This window comes from Falco rusticolus, unplaced genomic scaffold (assembly GCF_015220075.1).
Source record: "Falco rusticolus isolate bFalRus1 unplaced genomic scaffold, bFalRus1.pri scaffold_130_arrow_ctg1, whole genome shotgun sequence".
NCBI classification, from domain to species: domain Eukaryota; kingdom Metazoa; phylum Chordata; class Aves; order Falconiformes; family Falconidae; genus Falco; species Falco rusticolus.
The window spans coordinates 3,674-28,787 of NW_023618162.1; the positions used below are offsets into that span (position 1 = coordinate 3,674).

Here is a 25,114-nt window from a genome sequence, read left to right on the forward strand (position 1 = left end):
GATAAAGATCAGCCCTCCCAGTATACCAGTGAAAAAATCCTGTTCTCCCAGCATACCAGTTAAAAATCATCCTCCCAGTACCACAGTGAAAAAGCAGCCTTCCTCCCAGTATACCAGTTAAGAACCCCATCTTCCCAGTATACCAGTTTAAAAAAAAAGCAAAACATTTTACCAGTAAGCAAGTCACTAACCACTATCCTTGCAGTATACCACTTAAAAACCCACATTCCTCCCAGTGTACCAGTGAAAACCACCATCTTCCCAGTATAACTGCCAAAACTCTACCTTCCTCCCAGCATACCAGCTTACTCCTGTCCTCCCAGTACTTAAAAAGGGCCTTCCTCCCAGTAGAGCAGCTAAAAAGCCTACCTTCCTCCCAGTATACCAGTTCCCCCCCATCCTCCCAGCCCTCCCAGTCCCCTCCATCCTCCCAGTGAGCAACCGGGGGATGCACAGCCACCACCACCACCCCACCCCTCCCCCCCAGGTGCCCTGTGGCCAAGTGTCTATGGCTCAGGGCCAGGGTCTCCAGACATGGTGGGGTGGCCCCAGCAGCCCCCCACCCTCCCCTGGTGCCTCCTCCTTGGCACAGCGCTGCCGTGAGTCCTCATGGCCGCTGGGGCCACAACCAGAGCTGCAATTAGGGCCATGCTGGGGCCCCAGGCTGGTCCCCCAACTAGGCCCAAAAGTAGGCCCAAAAGTAGGCCCCAGACCAGGCCCATAACTGTGGCAACCAGGACACCTGGACCTGTGGCCAGGGCAACCAGGGCCATCGCCAGGGCAACAGGGGCCATCGCCAGGGCAACAGGGGCCATCGCCAGGGCGATAACCAAGGCCGCAGTCAGGCCTGTGAGTAGGCCCCAGACCAGGCCCAGGAGTAGGCCCAAAGCTGTGGTAACCGGGCCCGTAACTGTGGTAACCAGAGCAGCCGGGCCCCACTCGCAGCGTGGGCAGTCCGTGGCGGCTGGGGGGCCCGGAGGTGTCAGCAGGGCCGGCGGTGAACAGCGGGGGGCAGACAGCCGTAGGGCCCAGGCCCAGACAAGGAGTCTCTGCTGGGATGGCCTGCAGGAAACGGGCAGCACGGGCCAAGCACTCCCGGTAGCCGCTGCGGTAGCGCCGCAGGAACAGCTCCTCCGTCCTCGAGGACTCTGTGCCAAAGAGAAACATGGTGACCACCTCTGCCACCAGCCCCTGCCCTGGCACAGCCCCACAGCAGCCACCGGAGAAGCCACAACATGGTGTCCCCTGGGGGCTGTGGGGCAGGGGTGGGGGGTTCCCAGGGTAGGGGGAAACTGAGACACGGACCTGAGAGGGGCTGCACCCGCAGGAACTGCACCGTTTTCTGCAGGATCTCGGCCTTCTCCACCTTGGGGTTTCGGAGGCGCTGGGGGGTGGGGGAGGGGAGAGAGACAGACAGGGCGGGGGAGGTGAAGGGGAGACACATGTCACATGAACCGCGATGGTGGGGGGCAGGGAGGGGGGTAGTGGTGGCCACAGTGTCGTGACAGAACCACCATAGGGCCCCAGCAGCTCCCCTGTGAGCAAGTACTGAAGGGTGCCTTCCTATCTCTCCAATAGTGCCCTGATAGTGTCACGATAGAGCCCCCATAGTGTCCTGATAGTTTCACGACAGAGCCCTGATAGCGCCCCGATACAGCTTCTCAATAGGGCCCCAATAGTGTCCCGATAGTGTCCCAATGAAGCTCCCCAATAGGGGGGTCATGATAGAGCTCCGACAGAGCTGTGATACAGCTCCTCAGTAGTGCCCCGATAGTGTCCTGACAGAGCCCCGAGAGCGCCCCCCCCCGGTAGCAGGCGGCACCTGAACAAAGCTGCAGCCGCAGTGACAGGAGACAGGCGTGCTAATCGCAACAGAGCCTCGAGAGAGCGCTGAGCATCAGGACAGAGTCACGACAGTCTCCACAGTCACAATACAGCCACAACAGAGACTAAATAGTCGTGATCGGGTCACAACAAAGTCATAACAGAGTCCCGACAGATGTGATAGTAATGACATTAACCTGACAGAGCCCAGCCAGAGCTGTGAAAGCCTCAACAGAGCCAGAACTGTCACAATAGTTGCAATAATCATGATAGTGCCACAAGGGAGACTTGACAGAGCCCTGAAGGTCATTACAGAGCTGTGATAGGGCTGCAATAGCCAAGATAAAGCCACGACAAAGCCGTGATAGTCACGACAGTATCACAATAGAGCCATGACAGGGCTGTGACAGTCATAGTAGAGCCCTTATAGAGCACAGAGTCATGATAGTCATAATAGAGAGCTGTGAAGAGCCACAAGAGCCACGACAGCACCACAACAGAGCTGCGACAGAACTGAGAGTTCCGAGTTGTGACAGAGCTGCGACAGAGCCACAATAGTTCTGTGACCATCGTGACAGAGCCACAACAGGAGCCACAACAGCCCCATGACAGAGCCCCGACAGTGCCACAACAGTCACGACAGAGCTGCGATAGATGCAGAAGAGCCGCGATAGTTGTGACAGGCCCGCAATAGAGGCACGATAGTCGCGATAGAGCCTCACCTCGTCGCAGGTGGCTGCTAGCAGCAGCAGCCGAAGCCGGTCGAGGCTGCGGTTCATGCGGTCACGGCGACGCTTCTCCATGAGCGGCTTCAGGAGCTGCCCGGGGGACGGGGGAGGGGGAGGGGGGCAGAGTGAAAGTGAGCCCTGAGCTGGGCCTAACTGGGCCAGGGCCAAACCAGGCCGGGTCACAAGGGGAGTCAAACTGGGATGGGGTGGTTTGTACTGGGACCAAACTGGGATGGGGTTAGAGCATAGGCTGGGCCAAGCTAAGCCAAGGTTGAAGCAAACCTGCAGCCAAACCGGGCCAGGGCGTAATAGAGTTAAACTGGGACGTGATGGGTTAAGTTGGGGTTAAACTGGGCCAAAATGGGCCAGGGCTGAACTAAACCAGGTTGGGATTAACTCGTACTGGGGCGGGTTGGGGCCAAACCAGATCAAGGCTGGGGCTGAACTAGGCCAAGTCCAACTGGGTCCAGCCAAGCTGGATGGGGGCTGAACTGGTCCAAACTGGACCAAAGCAGGACCAGGTCAAACCCAGGCTAAAATCAGTTCTAGCTGAACTGGGCCAAGATGGACGAAGCCCTGTGTGGGCGAGCAGAGGCAAACTGGGGTGAACTGGGCTGATCTGAGCCAACCAGGGCCAAACCAGGTTGAGTCAGGACAAAGTTGGACTGGGTTTAACTGGGTTCAGATGAACTGGGCCGAGCAGGGCTGGACTGGGACAAGTCTGGTCTGGGTAAGCCTGAGACTGAGCCTAAGCAGGGTGAACTGGCATGAACTGGGCTTAACTGGGATAGATCAGGTTGAAACAGCCTGAAATGGGCCAAGCCAGGTCAAACCAGGCCAACGTGAGCTGAACCAGCTTGAACTGGGTCAAACTGGGCCAAACTGGGTCAAACCAGGCCAACATGAGCTGAACTGGGTTGAGCTGGGTCAAGTCCTAACTGGGCCAAGTTCTAACAGGGCCAGACTGGGCAGAATGGGACCAAACCGGGCTGAGTGGGGCTGAACCAGGCCAAGTCCTAACTGGATCAAACGAGGTCAAACCAGGCCAAGCCCAAACAGAGCTGAACTGGGTCAGGTCCTAACTGGACTGAACTGGACCAAGCCTGAATGGGGCAGAACTGAGCCAAGTCCTAACTGGGTCAAATGGGAAAGAACAGGACCAAGCCTCAAACCAGGCTGAACTGGGCCAAACCCTAACTGGATCAAACTGGGCCAAACTAGACCAAAATCAGTCGGGGCTGAACCAGGCCAAACTCTAACTGGACTGAGCTGGGCCAAACTGGGCTGAATTTGGTCAAGTCCCAGACAGGCCAAATGGGGCCAAACTAGGCCAAGTCTACACTAGTCCGAACCAGTTAAAAGTCCAGACTGGGTTGAACTGGGCCAAACGTTAATTTAGATGAACCAGGCCAAATGGGGCTGAACCAGGCCAAGTTCAAACAGGGCCAAAAAAGGCCAAATGGGGCCAAACCAGTTAAAGTCTAAATCAGACTGAACCAGGCCAAACCCAGACTGGGCTGAACCAGGACAAATGGGTCCAAGCCAGTGAAAGTCCCAACCAGACTGAACCAGGCCAAACTGGGTTGGGCTGGGACAAAGGGGTACAAATCAGGACAAGTCCCCACCAGGCTGAACCACGCCAAATTGGGCTGAGCTGGGACAAGCCCAGACTGGCCTGAACCGGTCCAAAGGAGTCCAGGCCAGGCCAAGTCCCCACAGGGATGAACCAGGTCAAAGGGGTCCAAACCAGGCCAAGTCTCGACTGGGCTGAACCAGGCCAAATTAGGGTGAGCTGGGCCAAGCCCCGATGTGGCTGAACTGGCCAAAGGGGCCCGCTGAACCAGGTCAAAGGGGTCCAAACCGGGCCAAGCCCCGACTGGGCTGGACTTGGCCAAATTAGACTGAGCTGGGCCAAGCCCAGACCGGGCTGAACTGGGCCAAAGGGGTCCAAACTGGACCAAGCTCCCACTGGGCTGAACCGAGCCAAACTGGGCTGAGCCAAGCCAAGCCAAGCTCAAACCAAGTTCTGAACTGGTCCAAAGCCAGACTGGGCTGAACCAAGCCAAAGGGGTCCGAACCGGGCCAAGCCCCCACCGGGCTGGGCCGGGCCGGGCCGCTGTTACCTTCCTGTCGCCGTGGGGCTCCGCAGCGCTGCTCATGGTGCCGGGCCGGGGCGAGCGGGTCTGGCCCAGGTAGCCCAGGGGGAGCCTTTATGGGATGGGTGGCCCCGCCCCAGGGCGGGGGGAGGTGGGAACTGGGAGTACTGGGGGCACTGGTGGCGTTGGGGGGAGGGGAGGCACTGGGACCGCTGTAGGGACTCTTGGGGACATTGGGGGGAGGGGAGGCACTGGGGCCGCTGTAGGGACTCTTGGGGACATTGGGGGGAGGGGAGGCACTGGGGGGGAGCAGTCAGTGCGGGGGCACTGGGAAGTTTGTGGAGGTACTGGGAAGAGAGGAACTGGGGGCAGTGGGGAGGGGAGGGGGACCACTGGAGGAGCACTGGAAGTACTGGGGGGTGGGGGGAGCACTGGGGAGGACACTGAGGAGCACTGGGAAGGCAGTGGGGGGAACTGGGAGCAGTAGAACAACTGGGGGGACGCTGGGAGGGCACTAAGAGAGCACCGGGGGGGAACTGCAAGCAATGGAAGAACTGGGGGGAGCAGAGGGAGGGCACTGGGGGGAACTGGGAGCACTGGGAGGGACAGAGGGAGAACTGGGGGGGGGACACTGAGGGGAACTGGGAGCGCTGGGGTTGAAATCTGGGAGGAACTGGGAGCACTGAGGGGGGAGCCGGGCCGGACGCGTGGGGGGGGGGGGGCGGGGGAGGGGTGGTGGCACGAGCCCGCCCGGGACCCCGGCGGCCCCTTTGATCCCGCACGTGGCCGGCACCCGCCGCGGGGGGGAGGGGCCGCCCGGCCGCCTGGGCTCCCCCTCCCCGTGGGAAAGGAGGGGGCCGGAGCGGGGGGAGGGGGCCTGGGAACCCGGACGCCTGAATTCTCCCACGCTTGGGGGCGGGGGAGGGGAGGGGTAGCTGACACCCCCGGCCCTTCCCCCACCTGCGGACCTTTTGGGCGCATTTCACGGGGATTTGGGGCCGGGGGGTGGGGTCAGGTTTCCGATGGAGGGTTATGCTGCCTCCCCTCCCCCCTCATCCCCCCAGCCCGGACAGCTGGGTCCCACTGGGCGGGGGGGATGGGGGGGGGGGCCGGAGAGGTGACAAATGGCGGGGGGGGTGTGGCTGACAAATGGCCGGAGGTGGTGGGGGCCGTGGGGTCCCCCTGCCCGCACATGCCCAAACCCCCACCCCCCTCGCCGGACGCCTGGGTCCACTGGGGGGGGGGGGGGGGGGGGGGGGGACAGAGGGGAAGGGAGGGTCCTGAATCGCAGCCCCCCACCCCGAAGTGGCCGGGGGGGGAAGCAGGGTGCCCCCATCCCCCCCAGGGACCCAGGGTGCCCCCATCCACCCCAAGGAAAGCGGGGTGCCTCCTGCCCCCCCCTCCCCGAGCGACCCCCAAAGGGTCCCAGGGTTCCCACCCCCACAGGGGACCCAGGGCGCCCCCTCCCCCAGGGGATCAGTGATGCCCCCATACACCCCCCAACGGCACCGCCGCGTCCGGGCCCCCCCCCCACAAACGACCCCTTGTCCCCCACGTGGCTGCAGCCAGAAGCACTTTATGAAGGCCACGCCCCCTTCCGTGGCCCGGGCATCCGATGGGGGGGGGGGGGGGGGGCAGCTGGGGGGGGAAGGTCTCGCTATGGGGCAGCCGTGGGTCCAGTCCATCTGTGGGTCAGGTCTTTATGGGGCAACTGTGGGGCTGCCCCTTGGTTACGTCCATCTGTGGCTCCATCTGTGGGTCAGGTCTTTCTATGGGGCAGCCGTGGGGCTGCCCATGGGTCAGGGCCAGCCGTGAGGCCATCCGTGGGTCTGTCCATGGGTCCGTCCGTGGGTCCAGTCCATCTGTGGGTCAGGTTATTTCTGTGGGGCAGCTATGGGGCTACCCCTTGGTTACATCCATCTGTGGGTCCGTCCGTGGGTCAGCCGGTGGGGTGAGGGGGGTCTCTCAGGACTCGCCGTGGGGCCAGCGCAGGCACCACTCGCAGGCGTTGTGGAACATGCGGAGCCAGGGGGCAGCGCCCCCCGCATCCCCCCCTGCCGTGGGGCGCCCCCAAGCTGGGGGCCACCAAGGCCATTGCCAAGGTCGCACCCCCCGCTCGGGGTGGGGCATGATGGCCAGGTGGCGGCCGCAGGGGGAGCAGAGGGCGGCCACCCCTCCCCCCGAGCCATTGGGGTTCAGGGGGTACTCAGTTGTGGGGTGCCCCACATCATCCACGTAGCGCAGGGGAACCAGGCTCCCCTCCAGCGCCGCTGCCAGTCCCCCGGCATCCCGGAACTGGAACCGGCCTGGGGGAAAATGGGGGCGGGGGGGGGGGGCGTCAGCACGAAGGCCAACGGGCCCCAGTGCACCCAGCACGACCAGTGCCCCAGTGTGCCCACTGCACCCAATGCCCCCAGTCTGCCCAGTGCACACAGTGTACTCCGAGCCCTCCCAGTGCGCCCACTGCCCCCAGAGCTCTCCCAGTGCCCTACCAGTGCGCCCAGAGCCCTCCCAAGCGTGCTGAGTGCCCTCCCAGTTACCCCAGAGTGTGCCCAGTGCTCCCAGTACCCGCCCTGGCCCCACACCTGCAGTACTCCCCCCCCGGTCCCTATGCCCCCAGTGCCCCCCAGTGCCCCCCGTGCCCCCCAGCACCCACCTTCCCCGTGGGCCACCCAGACGCCCAGGCAGGCGCCCGCCATCCCCCGCAGCATCAGCGCCGGCCCCGGCTGCACCCGCACGGCCACGAACCTCGACTCGAACCGCCCCGACAGGTTGGGGCTCAGCACCACCGCAGGGGCAGCCCCTTCCGCTGTGCCCCACAGCATCACGGACCGCCCCCGGGGTCACCCCCCGGCCCCCCCCCGGGGATACCCCCAGGGACACCCCCCTGCAGGGACCACCCCGGGGACACCCCTCCAGGGACCCCCAAGGGCCCCCACCAGAGACCCCCCCAGGGACACACGCTCCCCAAGGACCCCCAGTACCACCCCCACAGACCCCCCCAGGGACACACGCTCCCCAAGGACCCCCAGTATCACCCCCAGGGACATCCCCCTGCAGGGACCACCCTGGGGACACCCCTCCAAGGACCCCCAAGGGGATACTCCCAGGGCCCCCACCAGAGACCCCTGCACGGACACACTCCCCTGCAGGGACCACCCTGGGGACACTCCTCTAGGGACACCCCCCCAGTGACACCCCCAGGGACATCCCCCCCCCCCCCCAGGGACCCCCTGTGTCACCCCCAGACACACCCCTGGGGACACCCCCAAGAAGCCCCCCCAGGGCCAGCCCCCCCCAGGAGACACCTCGCCCAGGGGCTCCCTGGGGACACTCCCAGGGACCCCCCCAGGGGACAGCCCCCAGAGGGACCCCGTGAGGACACCCCCACCCCCCCAGGACACCCTCCCCGTGGGTGTCCCCGCCAGCACCCACCTTGGGGGGGCCCCACCCAGCCCAGCAGGGCCAGCAGCTGGCACCCATTGCAGACCCCCAGGCTGAAGGTGTCAGGGCGCCGGCGGAAGCGCTCGAGGGACCCCCGCACCCGCGGGTGGAAGCGCACGGCAGCCGCCCAGCCTTGGCGGGGGAGGCAAGAGAAACCGGGGGGGTCAGGGCACCCCGAAAATGGGAAGCCCAACACCCAGCACCCCAACACCTCCACATTCTCCCCCCCCAGCACCCACAAATTATCAGGAGTACCCCCAAAAGAGGGTCACCCCAAAGCCAGGCACCCCAAACCAGCAGCCCGGCACCGCCAAACCTGCCCTCTCAGCACATGGCACCCCAGCGCCAGGGGCGCCACAGAACCCGTCACCCCAAAACCTGGGCAACCCCAAACCAGGGACATCCTGAAAATGGGCACCCCAAACCAGAGGCACCCCAAAACTGGGGAACCCACAGAACCAGCAGCACCCCAAACTCAGGGCTGCTTCATCTCAGGGACACCCTGAATGCGGGGGCATCTCAACAGCGAGGCGACCAGAACCAGTGGCACCCCTAAACTGGAGCACCCCAAAAACAAGGGTACCCCAAAAAAGGGTCACCCCCAAAACCAGGGGCACCATGAACCAGCAGCACCCCAAAATCTGCAGTGCCCTAAAGCACAGTCACCCCAAAGCAGGGGCATGGTGAAACAGCAACACCCCAAAACCAGCAGCACCCCAAATCACAGCCACCCCGCACCAGGGACACCCCAAAACCAGCATCACCCAAAAACTAGGAACACCCTAAAGCCATGGGCACCCTAAAACAGGGACACTCCAAACCACAGCCCCCCTAAAACCACCGGGGACCCTCAGACCCTACAGGGGTCCCCCAAACCACCCCTCCCCGTCAAAGTACAAAGCCCCCTGGGGTTCCCCCCTGAAGCGCCCCCAGGTTTGAAATGGGGGGGGAGGGGTGTACCCCAACTTACCCTTGGCGGAGCCAAGGACATCGGCGTAGCTGAACCCCCCAACGAAGACGAGCCCCCGGAAGCCATCGAGGTTGGCGGAGCCTGAGCAGAGGTCCTCTGTCGTCACGTCCCACACCTGGGGACACCCCAACATCTGGGTCCCCCCGCACCTGGATACGAACGCCCAGATGCCTGGGACACCCCCCCCCCCCCTCTCCGGCCACCTGCATCCCCCCTGGGACACAGATTGGGGGCGGGGGGGAACACGTGTGGACCCCCTGGGTTCCTCACCTGGAAGCCGGCCATGAGGAAGGCGGCAGCCATCTCGCGGTCCCCGTTGCTGCCCTCCTCCCGCAGCACGGCCACCCGTGGCCCTGGCAGCTCTGGGGGCAGCAGAGTCACCCCCCAGCTCCCCCAGGACTCCATGGCCCACCACGGGCCCCCAGACCTCCAGGAACCCCCATGTTCTCCTAGACTCCCCCTGCTGCTGAGACCCCCTGTCTTCCAAGACCCCCCTGATCCCCAGACCCCCCCGGTCCCCAGACCCCCAGGGCTCTCCAGATGCCCATAACCACTCAGACCCCCATGATGACCCAGACCCTCATGATCGCCCAGACCCCCATGGTCCCTCAGAACCCCCAAACCACCATGCTCCCCCACGACCCCCCTGACCCCCATGACCTCCCAGCCCTGCCATGTCCCTCCATCCCCTCACCCATATGCCGGAGCAGGGGGGGCTCCTCGAGGTGGTCAAAAGTGAGGGTGAAGGTGGGTCCCTGGCGCCGGCGCAGCCCAGCCTCCTCCTGGGCCACACAGTCTGCGGCTGCCTGCTCCCGCTCCAGCCGGAAGCTGGTCTCCTCCCAGATGGCCCGCAGGTCCCCCACAGGCTCAGCCAGCATGGACACACCTGCCACCACCACCTGAACCTGCCACAGGGACACAGGGATGGTGAGGGACATGGCCACCACCACCTGAACCTGCCACAGGGACACAGGGATGGTGAGGGACATGGCCACCACCACCTGAACCTGCCACGGGGACATGGAGATGGTGAGGGACATGGCCACCACCACCAGAACCTGCCACGGGGACATGGAGATGGTGAGGGACATGGGGACATCGCCACCACCATGGCCATCACTATCACCACTGCATTCACACACACAGGACACAAGTACAGTCAGGGACCCAAGGACACCGCCATGGCCACCTCCTGTCCCACCATAACACCATGGGGACGCAGCCCTGGGGACACGGCCATGGCCACCTCCTGTCCCACCATAACACCATGGGGACGCAGCCCTGGGGACACGGCCATGGCCACCTCCCATCCCACTAGGAGACTGTGGGGGCATATTTGCAGGTCCACATCCTCAGTCACCTGCGCCCACAGGGCCAGCTAGGGCCTCCTGACACCCCCATGCCGCCCCGTCCCCTCACCATGGCGTCAGGCCCGTAAGGACCGCTGTGGCCAACAGGGACACAGCGCACACCGGCCTCCTGGTAGCGGCGGCAGATGTCCACGCTGGTGCCCACCGGCACCTCGAGCACCAGCCCCGGCTCCTCCGCGAACAGCACGGCCAGCGCTGGGGACAAGGGACAGCGGGGTGGAAGACTGTGACGTGGGACTTGGGGACATGGGATAATGGGGGCATGGGGACAGGGGGTAACAGGGATATGGGGACATGGGGACAGGGGACAGTGGGAATACGGGGACATGGGACAGAGAACATGAGGACATGCAGACATGGGACATAGGGGAAATGGGGATGTGGGGACACGAGGACACAGGGATGTGGAACATAGGGGACATGAGGACATGGGACAGAGGATATGGGGACATGAGGACATAGGGACGTGGGGATGTGATGGCATGAGGACATGGGGACAGCGGAGAATGGGGATATGGGAACATGAGGACACGAGGACATGGGACGTGGGGATGAGGCATGTGGGGACATGGAACATCTTTATGTGGGGGACAGGAGGATGTGGTGCATGTGACATGGGGACGTGGGAGGTGGGACATAGAGATGAGGGTTCTCCGGGGATTCCTGGGGATTCCCCAAGACGGAACGGTCCCCGGGGGTGGGGGAGGGGTCCCCAGGGTGGGGTGTCACCGAGGGGGTGACAGTGACTCACGAGAGGCATCGGAGGGCATGGTGGCGATGTCCACCTGGAGGCCACAGTTGCCGGCAAAGGCCATCTCCAGCAGGCAGCCCAGCAGCCCCCCATCGCTCACATCATGGCCCGCGCTCAGCCCCCGCTCTGGGGGGGCAGCGCCATCAGGGTCTGCCCCCACGTCCCCCCGCCACTCCCCACCCCAACTCAAGAGCACTCCAGGTCACCTCCTGTCACCCCAAATCCCCCCCACATCCCAATCCCCAGCCCCCAACCCCCACTGCTACCCCCCCTTTTGTCCCAGAATCCTCCCCCCCCAGCCCCTCCCCACCCCCCCCATATTCCCCCAACCCCTCGGGGAGGGGGGTTCCCCCAACCCCTCCAGCACCCACCTTCGATGAGGCGCTGGGTGATACGGAAGGCGGCGGCCAGGACCTCGGGGTCCTCCAGGTCAGGGCAGCTGTCCCCCAGCTGTGAGAAGACCTGGGCCAGGGCGCTGCCCCCCAGACGGTGCTGCCCCGGGCTCAGCTGCACCCACAGCAGGGCTCCTGGGGGACCCAGACATCCAGGGGGACGCACAGCACACCAAAATCCCTCCAAAGACACCCCAACCCCTCCCAGGAGCCACAGCACCCCAATACGTCCCCAGGGTGTCATCACCCCCACTGGTCACACAAAAATCCCCCCGAGCACCCCAAAATCCATGGAGGGTTCCAACCCCCTGCAATCACCCCAAAATGCACCCAGGGATCCTGGCCTGCCCCCACAGCACCCCAAAACCTCCATGGGGGTGGGCCTGGATCCCTGAGCCCCCCCAAAACCTCCCAGAATTGACAGGGCACCCCAAAGCCCCTATGGGGGTGCTCCTGGGTCCTTAAAAGCACCCCAACCCCCCCCCCGGGGTCACAGCACCCCCAAAACCCCTATGGGGCTCCTTAAAGGTACCCCAAATCTCTCCCTGGGTCACTGACCTTTCCCACCAGGACACTTGAGGTCAGGGGTGACGGTGGCCGTGATGTCAGGGCAGACGGCGTAGGCTGAGACCACCACGGTGCCTGGGCCGGGGTAGAGAGGTCAGCTGGGGTCACCAGGGGGCTGGGGGTCTTGGGGGGGTCATGGTGGGGCACCCATGGCCAAGAGCAGGGGTGTTGGCACCCATGGATCTCAGTGCCATGGTGGTGACATCCATGACTCACCACCATGGCGGTGGCACCCACGACCCAGGACCATTATGGTGGCACCCATGGGTCCCCTGCTGTGGCACCCACGACCCATCACCATGGCGGTGGCACCCATGGGTCTCCCACTGTGGCACCCACAACCCATCACCATGGCGGTGGCACCCATGGGTCTCCCACTGTGGCACCCACGACCCATCACCATGGCGGTGGCACATCATGGGTCCCCCGCTGTGGCACCCACGACCCATCACCATGGCGGTGGCACATCATGGGTCCCCCGCTGTGGCACCCACGACCCATCACCATGGCGGTGGCACCCATGGGTCCCCCACTGTGGCACCCACGACCCATCACCATGGCAGTGGCACCCATGGGTCCGCCACTGTGGCACCCATGACCCATCACCATGGCGGTGGCACCCATGGGTCCCCCGCTGTGGCACCCACGACCCAGGACCATTATGGTGGCCCCCACGACCCATCATCATTGTGGTGGCACCCATGACCCATCCCCCTGGCAGTGCCACCCCTGGGTTCCTCTGCCGCAGCAGTGACGGTGGGGCCCGTGACCCAGGACCACCCCCCACCCCGCCCTGGCAGCGGGACTCACCAGGCGCCAGAACGGTTTGGGTGCCGACGCGGGCGGCCATGCTGAGCGAGTCCTTGCCCCCATCGATGGCCACGCCGAGACGGTGCATGAGCCCCACCAGCCCCTCGCACGCTGTCACCAGTGCCCCACCCTCCGCCCCCACCTTTGCCCCCCACATCCAGTTCCCCGAGCACTTCACATCCTGGGGACACAGAGAAGACAGGGACACAGGGACATCAGGACCACACAGGGGGGACATGGAGATGCAGGGAACAAAGGGGACATGGGGACACAAAAGGACACAGGGCAAGGGGGGAGGGGACAGGTGAGAGCCATGGCACGTCCCAGCCCCCTCCCCCACTCCTGCCACCCTCGGCCCCCTCTGGTAGCTCCCAACCTCCCCTGTCACCTCCCACCTCATGGCTGTGGCGGTGTGGACATGACACGGTGACCACAGCCATGCCGTGGCCCCTGTGACTATGACGTGGGCCTGGTGACAGCGGCTCGGCCCCCACAGGAGTGACATGGGCCTGGTGGCTTCCATGGCCACGACGTGACCCTGTCATGGCCCCTGTGGCCATGGTATGGCCCTGGTGTGACAACGACATGGCCCCTGTGGCCATGGCAAGCACCCTGTGGCCTCACGGTCTCTAGCTGTGCCATGGCATGGCCGTGCCACAGTCCCCCTTGGCCAGGCCATGGCCATGCTGCGGTACCTGTGACCATGGCCGTGGCCCCATGACCCCGCCCTGTAGCCACATCATGGTCTCAGGACCACAACATGGCAAGGACATGACAGTGGGATGGTCCACGTGGCTGTGACATGGCCACTGTTCTATGGTGTGGCCATCCCATAACCATGCCGTGACCGTGTCATCGCTCCTGTGCCCAAGCCATGGCCCTGCCGTGGTGGTAGCATGTCCCTCACGGCATGGCCATCCCATGCCCACGCCAAAGCCATGCCACTGCTCCCACGGCCGTGCGGCGGCAGCGGTGGCAGTGGTGCAGTACTCACGCGGAGGTCAGTGATGCGGGCGAAGACGAGGTTGGTGAGGGCCTCGGTGAGGGCCAGGCGGGCGCCGGCGGCGGGATCCAGCAGGCCCTTGATGGGTTGCTCGCCCAGCGCTGTGGCTGCCCCCACCGTGTCAAAGTGGGACAGGGCCACCACAGCCACGTCGGCTAGTGGCGTGTGCAGGGGCCCTACGCACTGCTGCTGGGCCACCAGCCCCGTCACCGAGCGGTCCACCTGCCCCAGGGACAGCAGCATCAGCAGGGGACACAGGCCGGGAGGTGGCCATAGGGACAGGCTTTGTGGGGGACAGGGTGGGGACACGTTGGGGACACGGGTGAGATGCATCCTGGGGGGACAGGGACATGGGCCAGGGCAGTTCCTGGAGCGTGGCATTGACCGGGGGGACACAGAGCGGGACACTCCATGGAGGGACATGGCATGGGACACAAGGGGGACGCGGACACACTGGGAAAAGCATCAGGGACATGGAGGGGGATTGGTGACACCAAGAGGGACTGGTGACACAAAAGGTACCGGTGGCACAGAGGGGATCAGGGATGTAGAGGGCATTTGGGACACAGAGGGGACTGGTGGCACAGAGGGACACAGAGGGGGACACAGAGGAGACCATGGCCATGGAGAGGATCAGGGATGCGGATGGGACAGCGGCCATGAAGTAGGTTGGGGACACGGAGGGGACCGGGGACACTGAGAGGACCACAGCTGCCAGGGATGCAGGCCCAGGGGGGCCAGCTGGCGCCCAGGGGGACCCAGGGGGACATGGGGGGACACGTAGGGACACAGGTACCTTGTTGGTGAGGTAGCGCTTGCTGGCCACGGCCGGGAGCCGCAGGACCCGCTCCAGCACCTGCCGCACCGACAGCCCCGGGGGCAGCGCCAGCGGGCGCAGGGTGGGGGGCACCCGCTGCAGCACGAACTCCTGGGGGGCACAGGGGATGGGGACCCCCTCACCATGTGGGTCCCCATTCCCAACTGGAGGGTCCCCCTCCCCATTGAGGTGTCCCCATTGAGGTGTCCCCATCATCACGGTGGGCCTCAACCCCACTGGGTCTCCCCACTCCCAATGGGGGGATCCTCAACACCCAAGGGGTGTCCGTCAGGTCCCCGCAGCGACCCCCTGCCCCCTGCCCCCCCCTCACCTTGCGGGGCATCTTGCCCAGCACCCACTCAAGCTCCAGGTTGACGGGGGTGGGCAGCCCCTTGTGGGACCCCCCCTCGGGCACCGGTGCCTCCAGGTCATCCACCAGCACAATCTGGGGTGGGGGACGGGGGGGTGGCTCAGCGGGGCTGGGGCACCCCCAAACTGCCCCCCCAGGAACCTTCCTGCTCCCCAGAGACCCCCCCCAAAAGGACCTCATATACCCCCCAAAACTCCCCTTGCCCAACAGGGACCCCCAAAAGCCATCCCCCAGACCCCCCCCGTGTCCCTCAATCTCTCGAGGTCCCTCCAGGTCCATGTGTGCCCCCATGGCCCTGTGTGTTACTGTGTCCCCCGCATCCCCACGTCCCGTGTCCCTGTGTCCCCACGCCCCATGTCCAACACCCCCACGGTGACCCCCATGTCCCTGCACCGTGTCTCACATCCCCATATCCCATGTCCCCCTTGTCACCACATCCCCAGATCCCATGTCTCCACACCCCCCACCCCCACACATCCCCAGGTCCCCCACACCATGTCCCCCGACCCCCTCTGTGCCCCCTTACCCGCCCGTCCCCGGTGATGGTCCCCACCACGCAGAGGGGGCAGCGCTCGCGGGCGGCCAGGCGACGCAGCATCCCCAGCCGGGGCGGCCGCACCAGCAGCGCGTTGGACTCCTGGTACTCGGCCCCCCACAGCTCCAGCACGCTCAGAGTTGGGTCCCCCCGCTGCCACCACCCGTGTCACCACGACTGGGGCACCGCGGGTGCGGGGAGGAGGCAGGGGGCACCGAGGGGACAAGGGGCACCAGGAGGGCACTGGGGTCTGGGGGGCATGGTGGGGATAGGGGTGCTGGGGGACCCTAGGGGACATGGGGGGTCCCTGAGGGCACCTGGGGGGGGGGGGGAGCAGGTACACAATGGGATGTCGGGCATCCCATGGGCTTTTTGGGGCACCTGGGGGACACAGTGGGGGTGGGGTGCACCCGGGGGTGTCTATGGGGCTGGGGACATCCAAGGGTTCCCACAGGGAGGGGGGATGGGATGGGTGTCCTGTGGGTGCAGGGTCCTGGGTGGGGGGATCCTGGGGATGGGGGATCCTGGGGGGGGTGTTCCATGGGTACGGGCCTCCCATGGGGGCAGGGGGTCCTGCAGGGGGAGTGTCCCATGGGTGGGCGAGGTCCCATGGGTGGAGGTCTTGTGGATGGGAGGGGTCCCATCAGTGGGGGGTCCCATGGGTTGGAGTCCCGTGGGTGGGGGCTCCCATGGGTGGGGGTGTCCTGTAGAAGAGGGGGTCCCGTGGGTGGGAGGGGTCCCATGGGTGGTGGTGGGGTGTCCCAGTACCTGGAAGCGGCTGGCATAAATGACAGCCCCCGCTGGCTCGCTGAGCTCCTTCAGGACGTTCCCTGGGGACAGCAGTGATGGGGATGCTGCGGACCCCCGCCATGTGCCCCCACATTGCCCCATGTCCCCATGTCCCCGTCCCTCTCCCCCTGCTCCATGTCTCCATGTCCCCATGCTATTGCCACCAGCCCCCTGGTCACGGAGAGTGGAGACAGGGTTGTCATCACCCTGTGTCCCCCCACGTCCCCCTGTGACCCTGTTCCCCCCCGATGTCCCTATGACCCCCATGTCCCCCATGTCCCCGTACCGTTGCCACCAGCCCCCTGGTCATGGATGCTGCAGATGGGGTTGTCGCCCCCGCTCTCGATGCAGCCCCGCAACACCCGGTTCATCTTCTGCTCCATCTCAGCGTCCCCCCGCTGCACTGCCCCCGCATCCCGCTCCTCCGTGTTGTCCCCCTGCACCTGGGGACACCGCGGGGACACAGACCCACAACATGGGGACACCCCCCCCGATCCCCACAGCCCACCTCCTACTGGTCTCTCCCCCTTACCTGGATGGAGGAGGCAGCCCCTCCACCGACACCGATGCGGTACACAGGGCCCCCCACCTTCACCACCAGCATCCCTGGGGTGGGGGGACACGTGTGTGAGACCCTCCCAGGCCCCGCAAAGAGCTTGTGATTCCTGGGGGGGGGGGGGGGATTTGGGGATCCTATGGTGGGCTATGTTATGGGGCTATGTTTGGGGGTCTCGTGGGGGTTTAGGGGTTCTGGGGGAAGTTGGGGGGGCCATGGGGATTTGGGGGTCTCGAGAGAAGCTTGAGAGTCCCATGGAGGGATCGGGGGTCCCAGGTAAGTTTGGGGGACCCATGGGGATTTAGAGGTCTGGAAGAAGTTGGGGGATTCTATAGGGATTTGGGGGTCCCATGGAGGGTTTGAGGGTCCCAGGGGAAGTTTGGGGGTCCCACGGAAGGGTTGGGGGTCCCAGAGCTGGGGTCTCACCTGGCTCAGGGGGCTCCTTGCGGACGTGGTCATCCTCGATGGCACCAATGCCACCACTGAACATGATGGGTTTGATCCACTCCCGCCGCTGCCCCCCCGGCAGCACCTGCCCGAAGGAGCGGGCAAAGCCTGGGGACAGCCCACGGTGTCACCTCCCTGCCAGCCCAAAGCCATCCGTCATGTGGCCACCACCCCAAGGGGGTCCCCAGGGGTCCCCCAAGGCCATGGAGGTCTCCAAATGCCCCTGAAAGGTCTTTAAACATCGCCAAGGTCCCCAAGGCAGAGCAGTGTCCCCAGGAACATGGGTGTCACCTAGAGGGTCCCCAGATATCCCAGAGGTCCCCAAGATCATGGAGATCTCCAGGAGTCCCCGAAAGGTCTTTAAACGTCCCCGAGGGTCCCCAAGGCCACGGAGGTCTTTGGGTGTAGGCTGGAGGGTCACCAAAATGTCCCAGAGGTCCCCAAGGCCATGGGATGTCCCCAAGGGTCCCCAGGATCTTTGGGTGTTCCTGGAAGGTCCCCAAATGTCCTTGGGGTCGCTAAAGGCTGCAGGTTGTTCCCAAGGGTCCCCAAGACCATGGAGGTCTTCAGTGTCCCTGGAGGGTGCCTGAATGTCCCCAGGGGTCCCCAAGTGTCCCCGGGGGGGGGTCCCCACTCACCGGCCAGCACCGGCTCCCCAAATTTGTTGCCGTAGTCACTGGCCCCGTCGCTGGCCCCGATGGCGATTTCCAGAGGGCGGGCGAAGGACCTGGGGTACGGCTGCGCCCCGTCTTCCCACGGCAGCTCGTAGCCTGGGGCGGGGGGCAGACAGGGGGGTCCCCGTCTGGCCAGGGTGGGGGCAGGCTTGGGGGGGTCCCAGGTTTGGGGGGATCTCGGGGTGTTTTGGGGTGTTCAATGAAGTTTAGGGGAGCCTTGTGGAGGTTGGGGGGGGGCCCCCGGGAGTCGGGGGGGGGGGGTAGGGTGCTTAAGGAATTGAGGGAGTTTTAGGGGGGGGGGTCATTGGGTTATTGGGGGTCTTGGGGGGTTCCCAGTGGTACTGGGGAATCCCAAGGGGAGTCTGGGGGGGGGCAGGGGGTTATGAAGGGGTTGGGAGACCCCAGGAGTTGGGGGGTCCCAGGGGTCTGTTTGAAGGGGGCGGGGGGGCGGTCCCTGGGGTATTGGGGGTCCCGGGAAGGTTTCTCAGGGTCCCAGGAGTATTGAGGGGGTCTGGGAAAGATGGGGGAGGTCCCAGATGCTTTACGGGATTGGAGGGGTTTGGGGGGGCATCTCAGAGGGGTCGGGGGGTCCCAGGGGGGTGGGCGGGGGGTTCCCTGCACTATACTGAGGGGCCCCGGGGGTCCTGTGGGGTTTAGGGGGAGTCTTAGGAGTACTGGGGGGTCCCAGGAGGTTTCGGGGGGGGGGGGGAGGGTGTCTCTGGATTACTGGGGGGCACCAAGGGGTCTGGGGGCTCCCCAGGGAGTTGGGAGGGTCCTGGGTGTTTTGGGGAGGTCCGGGGCGGGGGACCCTCAGGGCGTTGGGGGGTGCCGAGGGTCTCACCGGGGATGAGCAGGTTGCCGAAGCTGTAGCCGGCGGTGCCAGCGATGACATGGGCACCGCGGCCAGTGCACTGCACGTCCCGGATGCGGCCCCCCGTCCCCGTCGTCGCCCCGCTGAACGGGGCCACAGCTGGGGGAGGGGGGGGGGGGGCAGGTTAGGACACCCCCACTCCTCACGTCACCCCCACCCCCCCCCAGCCCCCTCCCCAACCCCACTGACCGGTGGGGAAGTTGTGGGTCTCGGCGGTGAAGATGACGTGGCGGATGGTGGTCCTCTTCTCAAAGGGGCTGGGCTCAGCCGGGTCCCGCGGCCACAGCGTCGTCACCAGCACACCCCGGATGGCGCTGCGGTGACAAGGGACATGTCACCCCCACCCCCCCCGCCAGTGCCCGCGGTGGGGCCACACCGCAAGGCACAGGCATCCATGGGTGATGGAACCATCCCGGTCTGGGTGCCACCGTCACCCCTGGGCGAAGGGTCCCCCAAGCTCCATGCTGTGGGTAGCCCTGGGTGACAGGAGCCCCCCGTGCCCATGCCATGGCACCCGCGGGTGATGGAACTGCCCAATCTCCACACCATCATCACCCACGGGACCCCCAAACCCCCATGCCATGGCCCGACCTCCACATCATCATCACCCGTGGCCCATGGGACCCCCAAGCCCCCATGCCATGAGCACCCACAGCTGATGGACCCTCACCCAAACTCCACACCACGGTCACCCATGGCCAAAAGCCACCCAGGGCCCTGGCATGGCGCTACGGGGGCACCCGGGGGTCTCACCTGCTGTTGTCGGAGAACTTGATGACATTGTTGGGGTTGCTGGAGCTCTGGGTCCCCATGATGCTCTGGAAGAGCGACTGTGGCTTCTCCTGCCCATCCACCACCAGCCGCCCCTTGAAGAACCAGTGGCGGCTGTGCTCGCTGGGGACACGGGAACATGGTCACAGGGGCAGCGTCACCACGGGGACGTGGGCACGGGAGGTGGCATCAATGGGGATGCGGGAACGTTGTCACGGGGGTGGCATCAACAGAGGACGTGGTCATGGGGAGGTGGCATCAACGGGGGACATAAGGGTGGGGACACGCTGGGGGTGACATGGAGGGACATTGTGGGGGTACATGAGGGGTCACATGGCAGGGCTGGGGGGGGGATGTCGGGGGGGAGCCACCAAAGCGGGGGGTCAGGGCTGTCCAGGGGATTTGGGGGGACAGCAGGGGGTGGTCAGAGAATCGGGGGAGGGGGGGGTTGGGGAGTCACAGGAATTTGAGAAGTTGGGGAGTTCAGTGGGATTTGGGGGGGGGGTGTCAGGGGTTGGGGGGGCACAGTGGTGCCAGGGGGGACTCGGTGGGGCTCGGGGAGTTTGGGGGTCTCCAGGGGATGGGGGAAGGCTCTGGGGAGAGCTGGGAGGTTGGGAGGTCCAGGGTGGGGGGACGTCAGAGGGATCTGGGGGGGCTCCGGGGGGCACCTGTTGGACTGGGCCAGGTCGAAGCACTCCACCGAGGTGGGGTTGCGGCCGGCGGCGCGGAAGAGGCGGGTGTAGTACTGCACGTCCCAGGGGTCGAAGGCCAGGCCTGGGGAGACACCAGTGTCCCCAAGGGTCCCCAGGGACACCCCTGCCACCCCCGCCGTGTCCCCCCCCAGGTCTCTCGACTCACACCCGGGCGGCGGTCAGCACCCTCCAGGGACACCTGTGTCCCCATGACCCCAAGTGTCCCCATGCCATCATCCCCTTGTCCCATGTCCTCCATGTCCCCACCACCCCATGTGCCATGTCCCCACGTTCTCATCTCCCATGTTCTCATGTCCCCTTCCCCCCATGTCCCCAAGCACCCCCATGTTCTCCACATCCTCGTGTCCTCTTGTCCTCCATGTCCCCATGTCCCCAAGCAGCAACACATTGCTCTGTCCCCCTAATTCCCTCATGTCCCCCCTCGTCCCCATGTCCCCAAGTACCCCCATGTCCCACATCCACCCACATCCCCCAGTGTCCCCCTACCCAGCTCACGGTCCGCCTGCTCCAGGGCCTGGGGGCCACCCCCCAGGACGTCGATGGTGGTGACAGGGACCGGGCACACGGGGACCTCGAATGTGGCCAGTGGCTCCGGGTAGAGCTGCTCCGTCATGGGGTCCCGCAGCGCCCGCCCCAGCCGCCCCGCCGCCCCCGCCGGCGGCTGCCCCTCGAACTGGGGGAGACATGACCCCACACCGTGTCGTCCCTCAGCCTGGTGGGGACCCCCGTGGGGGCTCTCCCAGACAGGGGGACACAGGGAAAACCAGAAAGTAGGGGACACCAGGAGCCCAAGGACAGGTGGACACTGTGACCCCCCCAAGAACAGATGAGTGGGGGGGAGGGCCTGGGGACAGGGTAATACGGGGACCCCCAGGGAAAAACAGGGATGGGTGGGACATGGGGACCCCAGGGGACAATGGGACCCTTGAGACAGCCAGAGATGGGGGGACCCCCAGGGCCACAGGGAACCCCAGGGCCAGCCAGGGTCAGGGGGACCCCTGGGGCCACAGGACCCCTGGGGACAGGGGGACCACCAGAAGAACTGATGTTCCCCATGTCCCCAATGCCCTCAATGCCCCCAGTGCCCTCAATGTCCCCAATGTCCCCAGTGCCCTCGATGTTCCCAACGCCCCCCAAGCCCCCAGCGTCCCCAGTGCCCCCAGTGCCCCCCATGCTGTTCCCACCCCCGGTGCCCACCTGGAGCAGGAGGCGGCGGGAGCGCTCCAGGCGCTGCACGCGGCTCAGCCCGGCCGCCCGGCAGAGGGACACGGCGTTGGTGGAGGCGGCCGTGGAGACCCCCAGCCTGCCGGCACCCACAGCACCCATGGGACACCCCCAGGACGCATGGGACCCCCAGCTCCCATGGGAACCCACCCCCCCAGGACCCCCCACACCCATGGGACACCTACTCACACCCATGGGAAACCCCCAGGACGCATGGGACCCCCAGCCCCCATGGGAACCCCAACATCCATAGGACACCCCCCCCCCCAGGACCCCCCCCACCCACGGGGCACCTACTCACACCCATGGGACCCCCAGCCCCCATGGGAACCCCAACATCCATGGGACACCCGCCCCCCCAGGACCCCCCCCACCCATGGGACACCTACTCACACCCATGGGACCCCCAGCACCCATGGGACAAACCCCAGGATGCCTGGGAGCCCCCGCCAGGCCCCCCCGCACCCATGGGACACCCCCTCCCCTTACCTGGGCCCAATCTCCAGCAGCAGGTGGGGGCCCCGGGGGCGCAGGAAGCTTTGGGGGGCCACCTCGTCCCCCTCACCCAGGGGGGACCCCAGGAGCCAGCGCAGGATCCGGCCTTCCTCCGCGTCGGGGGGGGTCTCCCCTGCACAGCACAAACACTGGCACTCCCTCCCCCAGCCAACCCCCCCCAGCCATTGCCCCCCCCTCCGCAGAGACCCCCCAAACACCCCTCAATGCACCCCAACACGCCCCAGCCACCCCCCCCCCCCCCCAGCCCTCTGAGACTCCCCAAAGTCCCCATCAGCCGCTGACTGCCCCGGACCCCCCGTCCCCTGCCATGTCCCCGTGTCCCCCCCATCCCCCCATGTACCCCCACCTGTCCCCCAGGTCCCCAGATCGCCCAAGCCCTCGTGTCCCACCATGCCCCCGTGTCCACCCAGGTCCCCAAAGCCCCCCGCACCCCATGTCTCCCCCCCTTGTCCCCCACCATGTCCCCCCATCCACCCTGTCCCCCACATCCCCATGTACCCCCTGGCCGTGTGTCCCCCCCATCATCACCCCGCCCCCCCCCGCCCCCATACCGTCCCAGGCCAGGTAGTAGCAGAGCTCGCAGGTGACAGCGGTGACTCCCGGCTCCACAGCCCTGGCCACCCGCAGGGGGGACCCCAGCCCCAGCCCTGAGGGGGCCCCCCCGGCCCCTCCCCCCGAGCCCCCCACCCGCTCGGGGGGGCCTGGCCGCACGTAGAACCGCAGCAGCTGCATCTGGGGGGGGGGGGAGGGGACAGGGACAGAGAGGGTGGGAAGGGGCCCGGACACCGGGGGACCCCCCAAGTATCCCCAGACGTGGGAACACCCGGAACCCCCTCCCAAAATTCGGGAACCCCAACTCCCAGGGGGCCCCTAAGCCCGGGGAACCCCCAAAGGACCCCTAAAACCCGGGGAACCGCCAAACCTCAGGGACCCCCAAACCCCCATGGACACCCACCCCCCCGGGCACCCCCCCGGGGATCCCCCCGACCACCACCGCGGGCCCCCCCCCTTACGTCACTAAGGGGTTCCCCCTCCTACGTCACAACAACGCCCCGTACCACGTGGTGCAACCCACGCGGGACCCGGGACACCCCCCCGGGGTCCCCCCCACGTCACGCCGCGTCACGCGTGACACACGCACCCCGCAACGCGCGCGCTCCGCAGCCTCCGGCCCCGCCGCCGCCGCGAGACCGCCAGGAGCCGGGGGGGGAGGGGAACGGGGGGTGACCCCCCTGCCCCCGCCCCCTGCAGCTGGTGGGAGCCGGCCGCCCCTCCTCCCCCTCCACAGCCATCGGGGGGGGGGGGGCGGGGAGGAGGAGGAGGAGGGGGAGGGGGGCCCATCCCCCACCCCACTGTGGCATCCAACCAGGTGAACTGGTCAGTGCCCCTCCCCCCACGCCGCGAACCCAGGTGTCACGGATGGGGGAGGGGACAGACACCCACCCACCCCAAAACCCCCCATGGAGTGGAGGGGGGAGCCGGGTGGGGGAGGGGACAGGCCCCCCCCTCACCCCACACACCCCCCATGGAGGTTCAGGGGGAGCACCCGGGGCGGGGGGGGGGGTCCGGCTTTCTGCCTCCCCACCCCCATCCCATTGGCTTAGCGGTGGGGGAGGGGCGCCGCGAAAGCTTCTGGGTAACACCGCCCCTCCCCCTCATGCCCCCCCCCCACTGCCCCCCAAGGCCAGACCCGACCGCGGGACTCGGGGGCGGGGGGAGGCACCGGGCCAGGGGGGCGGAGGGGGGGGGTGTGGAAGGTCACAGGTGACATCACTGGTGACATCGCCGGTGACATCACCTGGCCTTGGAGACGGACTGTGGCCCCGGGGTGGGCGGGGCAGTGGGCGGGGCTATGCAAATGATTGTGTGCACGTCGTGCAGCGGCTTGGGACATGCTGTGCCCGTGGTGTCCCCTGTCCCCATGATGTCCCATGTCCCCCTGGGGCATCGTGTCCCCATGGCCGCGGTGTCCCTCATCCCCACACTGAGCTGTCCCCGCACTGAGACGTCTCCATGGTGCTGGTGTCCCTCACCCTATGGCTGGAGTGTCCCCATGGCTGGAGTGTCCCCATGGCTGGGGTGCCCCTCACCCCCACAGCTTTCATGTCCCCTGTCCCCAGGGGCATCATGTCCCCATGGTCATGGTGTCTGTCATCTCCACAGGCCATGGTGTCCTCGTGGCCATGGTGTCCCACATGCTCACGATTATGGTGACTCATGTCCCCATGTTCTAGGGTGCCCCTCAGTGCAATGACTGAGGTGTCACCATGTCCCCATGGGCTTCTTGTCCCCATGGCCATGGTGGTGCCATGGTCAGCTGTCCCTTGTCCACAAACATAGTCCCAATCCGTGCAGGGGTGGGGGAGGGGCCACGTTTATTCCCTGTGTCCCCCCCACGGTGGAGGGACACAGGGGACATTCAGGTGGGGGCTGCTGGGGAAACTGAGGCAGGGCTGAGGGAGGTGGGGACCTTAGAGATGGCCCAAGGAGATTGGGGACATCCTAGGAGGGAGTTGGGGACATCTGGGGAGGTTGGGGACACACTTGGGGATGGTCCAAGGAGGTAGGGGACATCCAGGAGGGTTGGAGACATTCCATGGTGGGGGTGTTGGGGACACACTGGGGGGGTGACGATGGGATGGGGAAGGCTGGGGTGTCCTGGGGGAGGTTGGGGACACACCAGGGGGGTTGGGGACACGTTGGAGGGTGGGGGGATGGGGAGGCTGGGGACACCCAGGGAAGTTGGGGATGACCCAAGGAGGTTGGGGAGCCCCAGGGAGGGTTGGGGACATCTAGGAGGATTGGGGACATCCAGGAGGGTTGGGGACACATTTGTGGCTAGTCCAAGGAGTTTGGGGACCCACCGGGGGGGCGGG

At 65.9% G+C, this 25,114-nt stretch overlaps 2 protein-coding genes across 3 annotated transcripts; both read right to left on the reverse strand.

Moving 5' to 3' along the window:
- Nucleotides 1-491: 491 nt before the first annotated feature.
- On the reverse strand, nucleotides 492-4,845 carry HES7 (hes family bHLH transcription factor 7). The gene is made up of 4 exons (XM_037374683.1): nucleotides 4,676-4,845; nucleotides 2,547-2,642; nucleotides 1,306-1,384; nucleotides 492-1,148 (listed from the first exon to the last, which is right to left on the reverse strand). The coding sequence occupies exons 1-4, from the start codon at nucleotides 4,709-4,711 to the stop codon at nucleotides 514-516; spliced, it is 846 nt and encodes a 281-aa protein (XP_037230580.1). The 5' UTR covers nucleotides 4,712-4,845; the 3' UTR covers nucleotides 492-513.
- Nucleotides 4,846-6,208: 1,363 nt separating this feature from the next.
- On the reverse strand, nucleotides 6,209-23,421 carry PFAS (phosphoribosylformylglycinamidine synthase). 2 transcript variants are annotated; one of them, XM_037374680.1, is made up of 30 exons: nucleotides 23,380-23,421; nucleotides 22,790-22,970; nucleotides 22,212-22,350; nucleotides 21,696-21,801; nucleotides 20,985-21,171; nucleotides 20,454-20,559; nucleotides 19,768-19,908; nucleotides 19,204-19,328; nucleotides 18,985-19,113; nucleotides 18,108-18,239; nucleotides 17,449-17,577; nucleotides 16,999-17,072; nucleotides 16,753-16,909; nucleotides 16,446-16,507; nucleotides 15,669-15,830; nucleotides 15,104-15,217; nucleotides 14,752-14,883; nucleotides 13,947-14,177; nucleotides 12,953-13,133; nucleotides 12,134-12,217; nucleotides 11,555-11,710; nucleotides 11,184-11,309; nucleotides 10,482-10,627; nucleotides 9,757-9,967; nucleotides 9,333-9,424; nucleotides 9,063-9,177; nucleotides 8,084-8,224; nucleotides 7,305-7,457; nucleotides 6,569-6,954; nucleotides 6,209-6,388 (listed from the first exon to the last, which is right to left on the reverse strand). In XM_037374680.1, exons 2-29 carry the CDS (start codon nucleotides 22,968-22,970, stop codon nucleotides 6,614-6,616), a joined length of 4,053 nt encoding a protein of 1,350 aa, XP_037230577.1. In that variant the 5' UTR covers nucleotides 23,380-23,421; the 3' UTR covers nucleotides 6,209-6,388; nucleotides 6,569-6,613. The 2 variants fall into 2 exon arrangements, with proteins under 2 accessions (XP_037230577.1, XP_037230576.1); XM_037374679.1 differs by having other exon boundaries at nucleotides 6,209-6,954.
- Between the last annotated feature and the right edge of the window lie 1,693 nt (nucleotides 23,422-25,114).

What these genes read in the sequence shown, in the direction of transcription:
- HES7 (XM_037374683.1), bottom strand. Translation starts at nt 4,711, where the DNA reads ATGAGCAGCGCTGCGGAGCCCCACGGCGACAGGAAG. An exon ending in TAGCAGCCACCTGCGACGAG is followed by an intron (nt 1,385 to 2,546) that starts GTGAGGCTCTAT and finishes CCCACCCCCCAG; the next exon opens with CGCCTCCGAAACCCCAAGGT. An exon ending in GCGGGTGCAGCCCCTCTCAG is followed by an intron (nt 1,149 to 1,305) that starts GTCCGTGTCTCA and finishes TCTTTGGCACAG; the next exon opens with AGTCCTCGAGGACGGAGGAG.
- PFAS (XM_037374680.1), bottom strand. Translation starts at nt 22,970, where the DNA reads ATGCAGCTGCTGCGGTTCTACGTGCGGCCAGGCCCCCCCGAGCGGGTG. An exon ending in AAGTTCTCCGACAACAGCAG is followed by an intron (nt 19,329 to 19,767) that starts GTGAGACCCCCG and finishes TTGTCACCGCAG; the next exon opens with CGCCATCCGGGGTGTGCTGG. An exon ending in AGCGCTACCTCACCAACAAG is followed by an intron (nt 14,178 to 14,751) that starts GTACCTGTGTCC and finishes TCCCTGGGGCAG; the next exon opens with GTGGACCGCTCGGTGACGGG.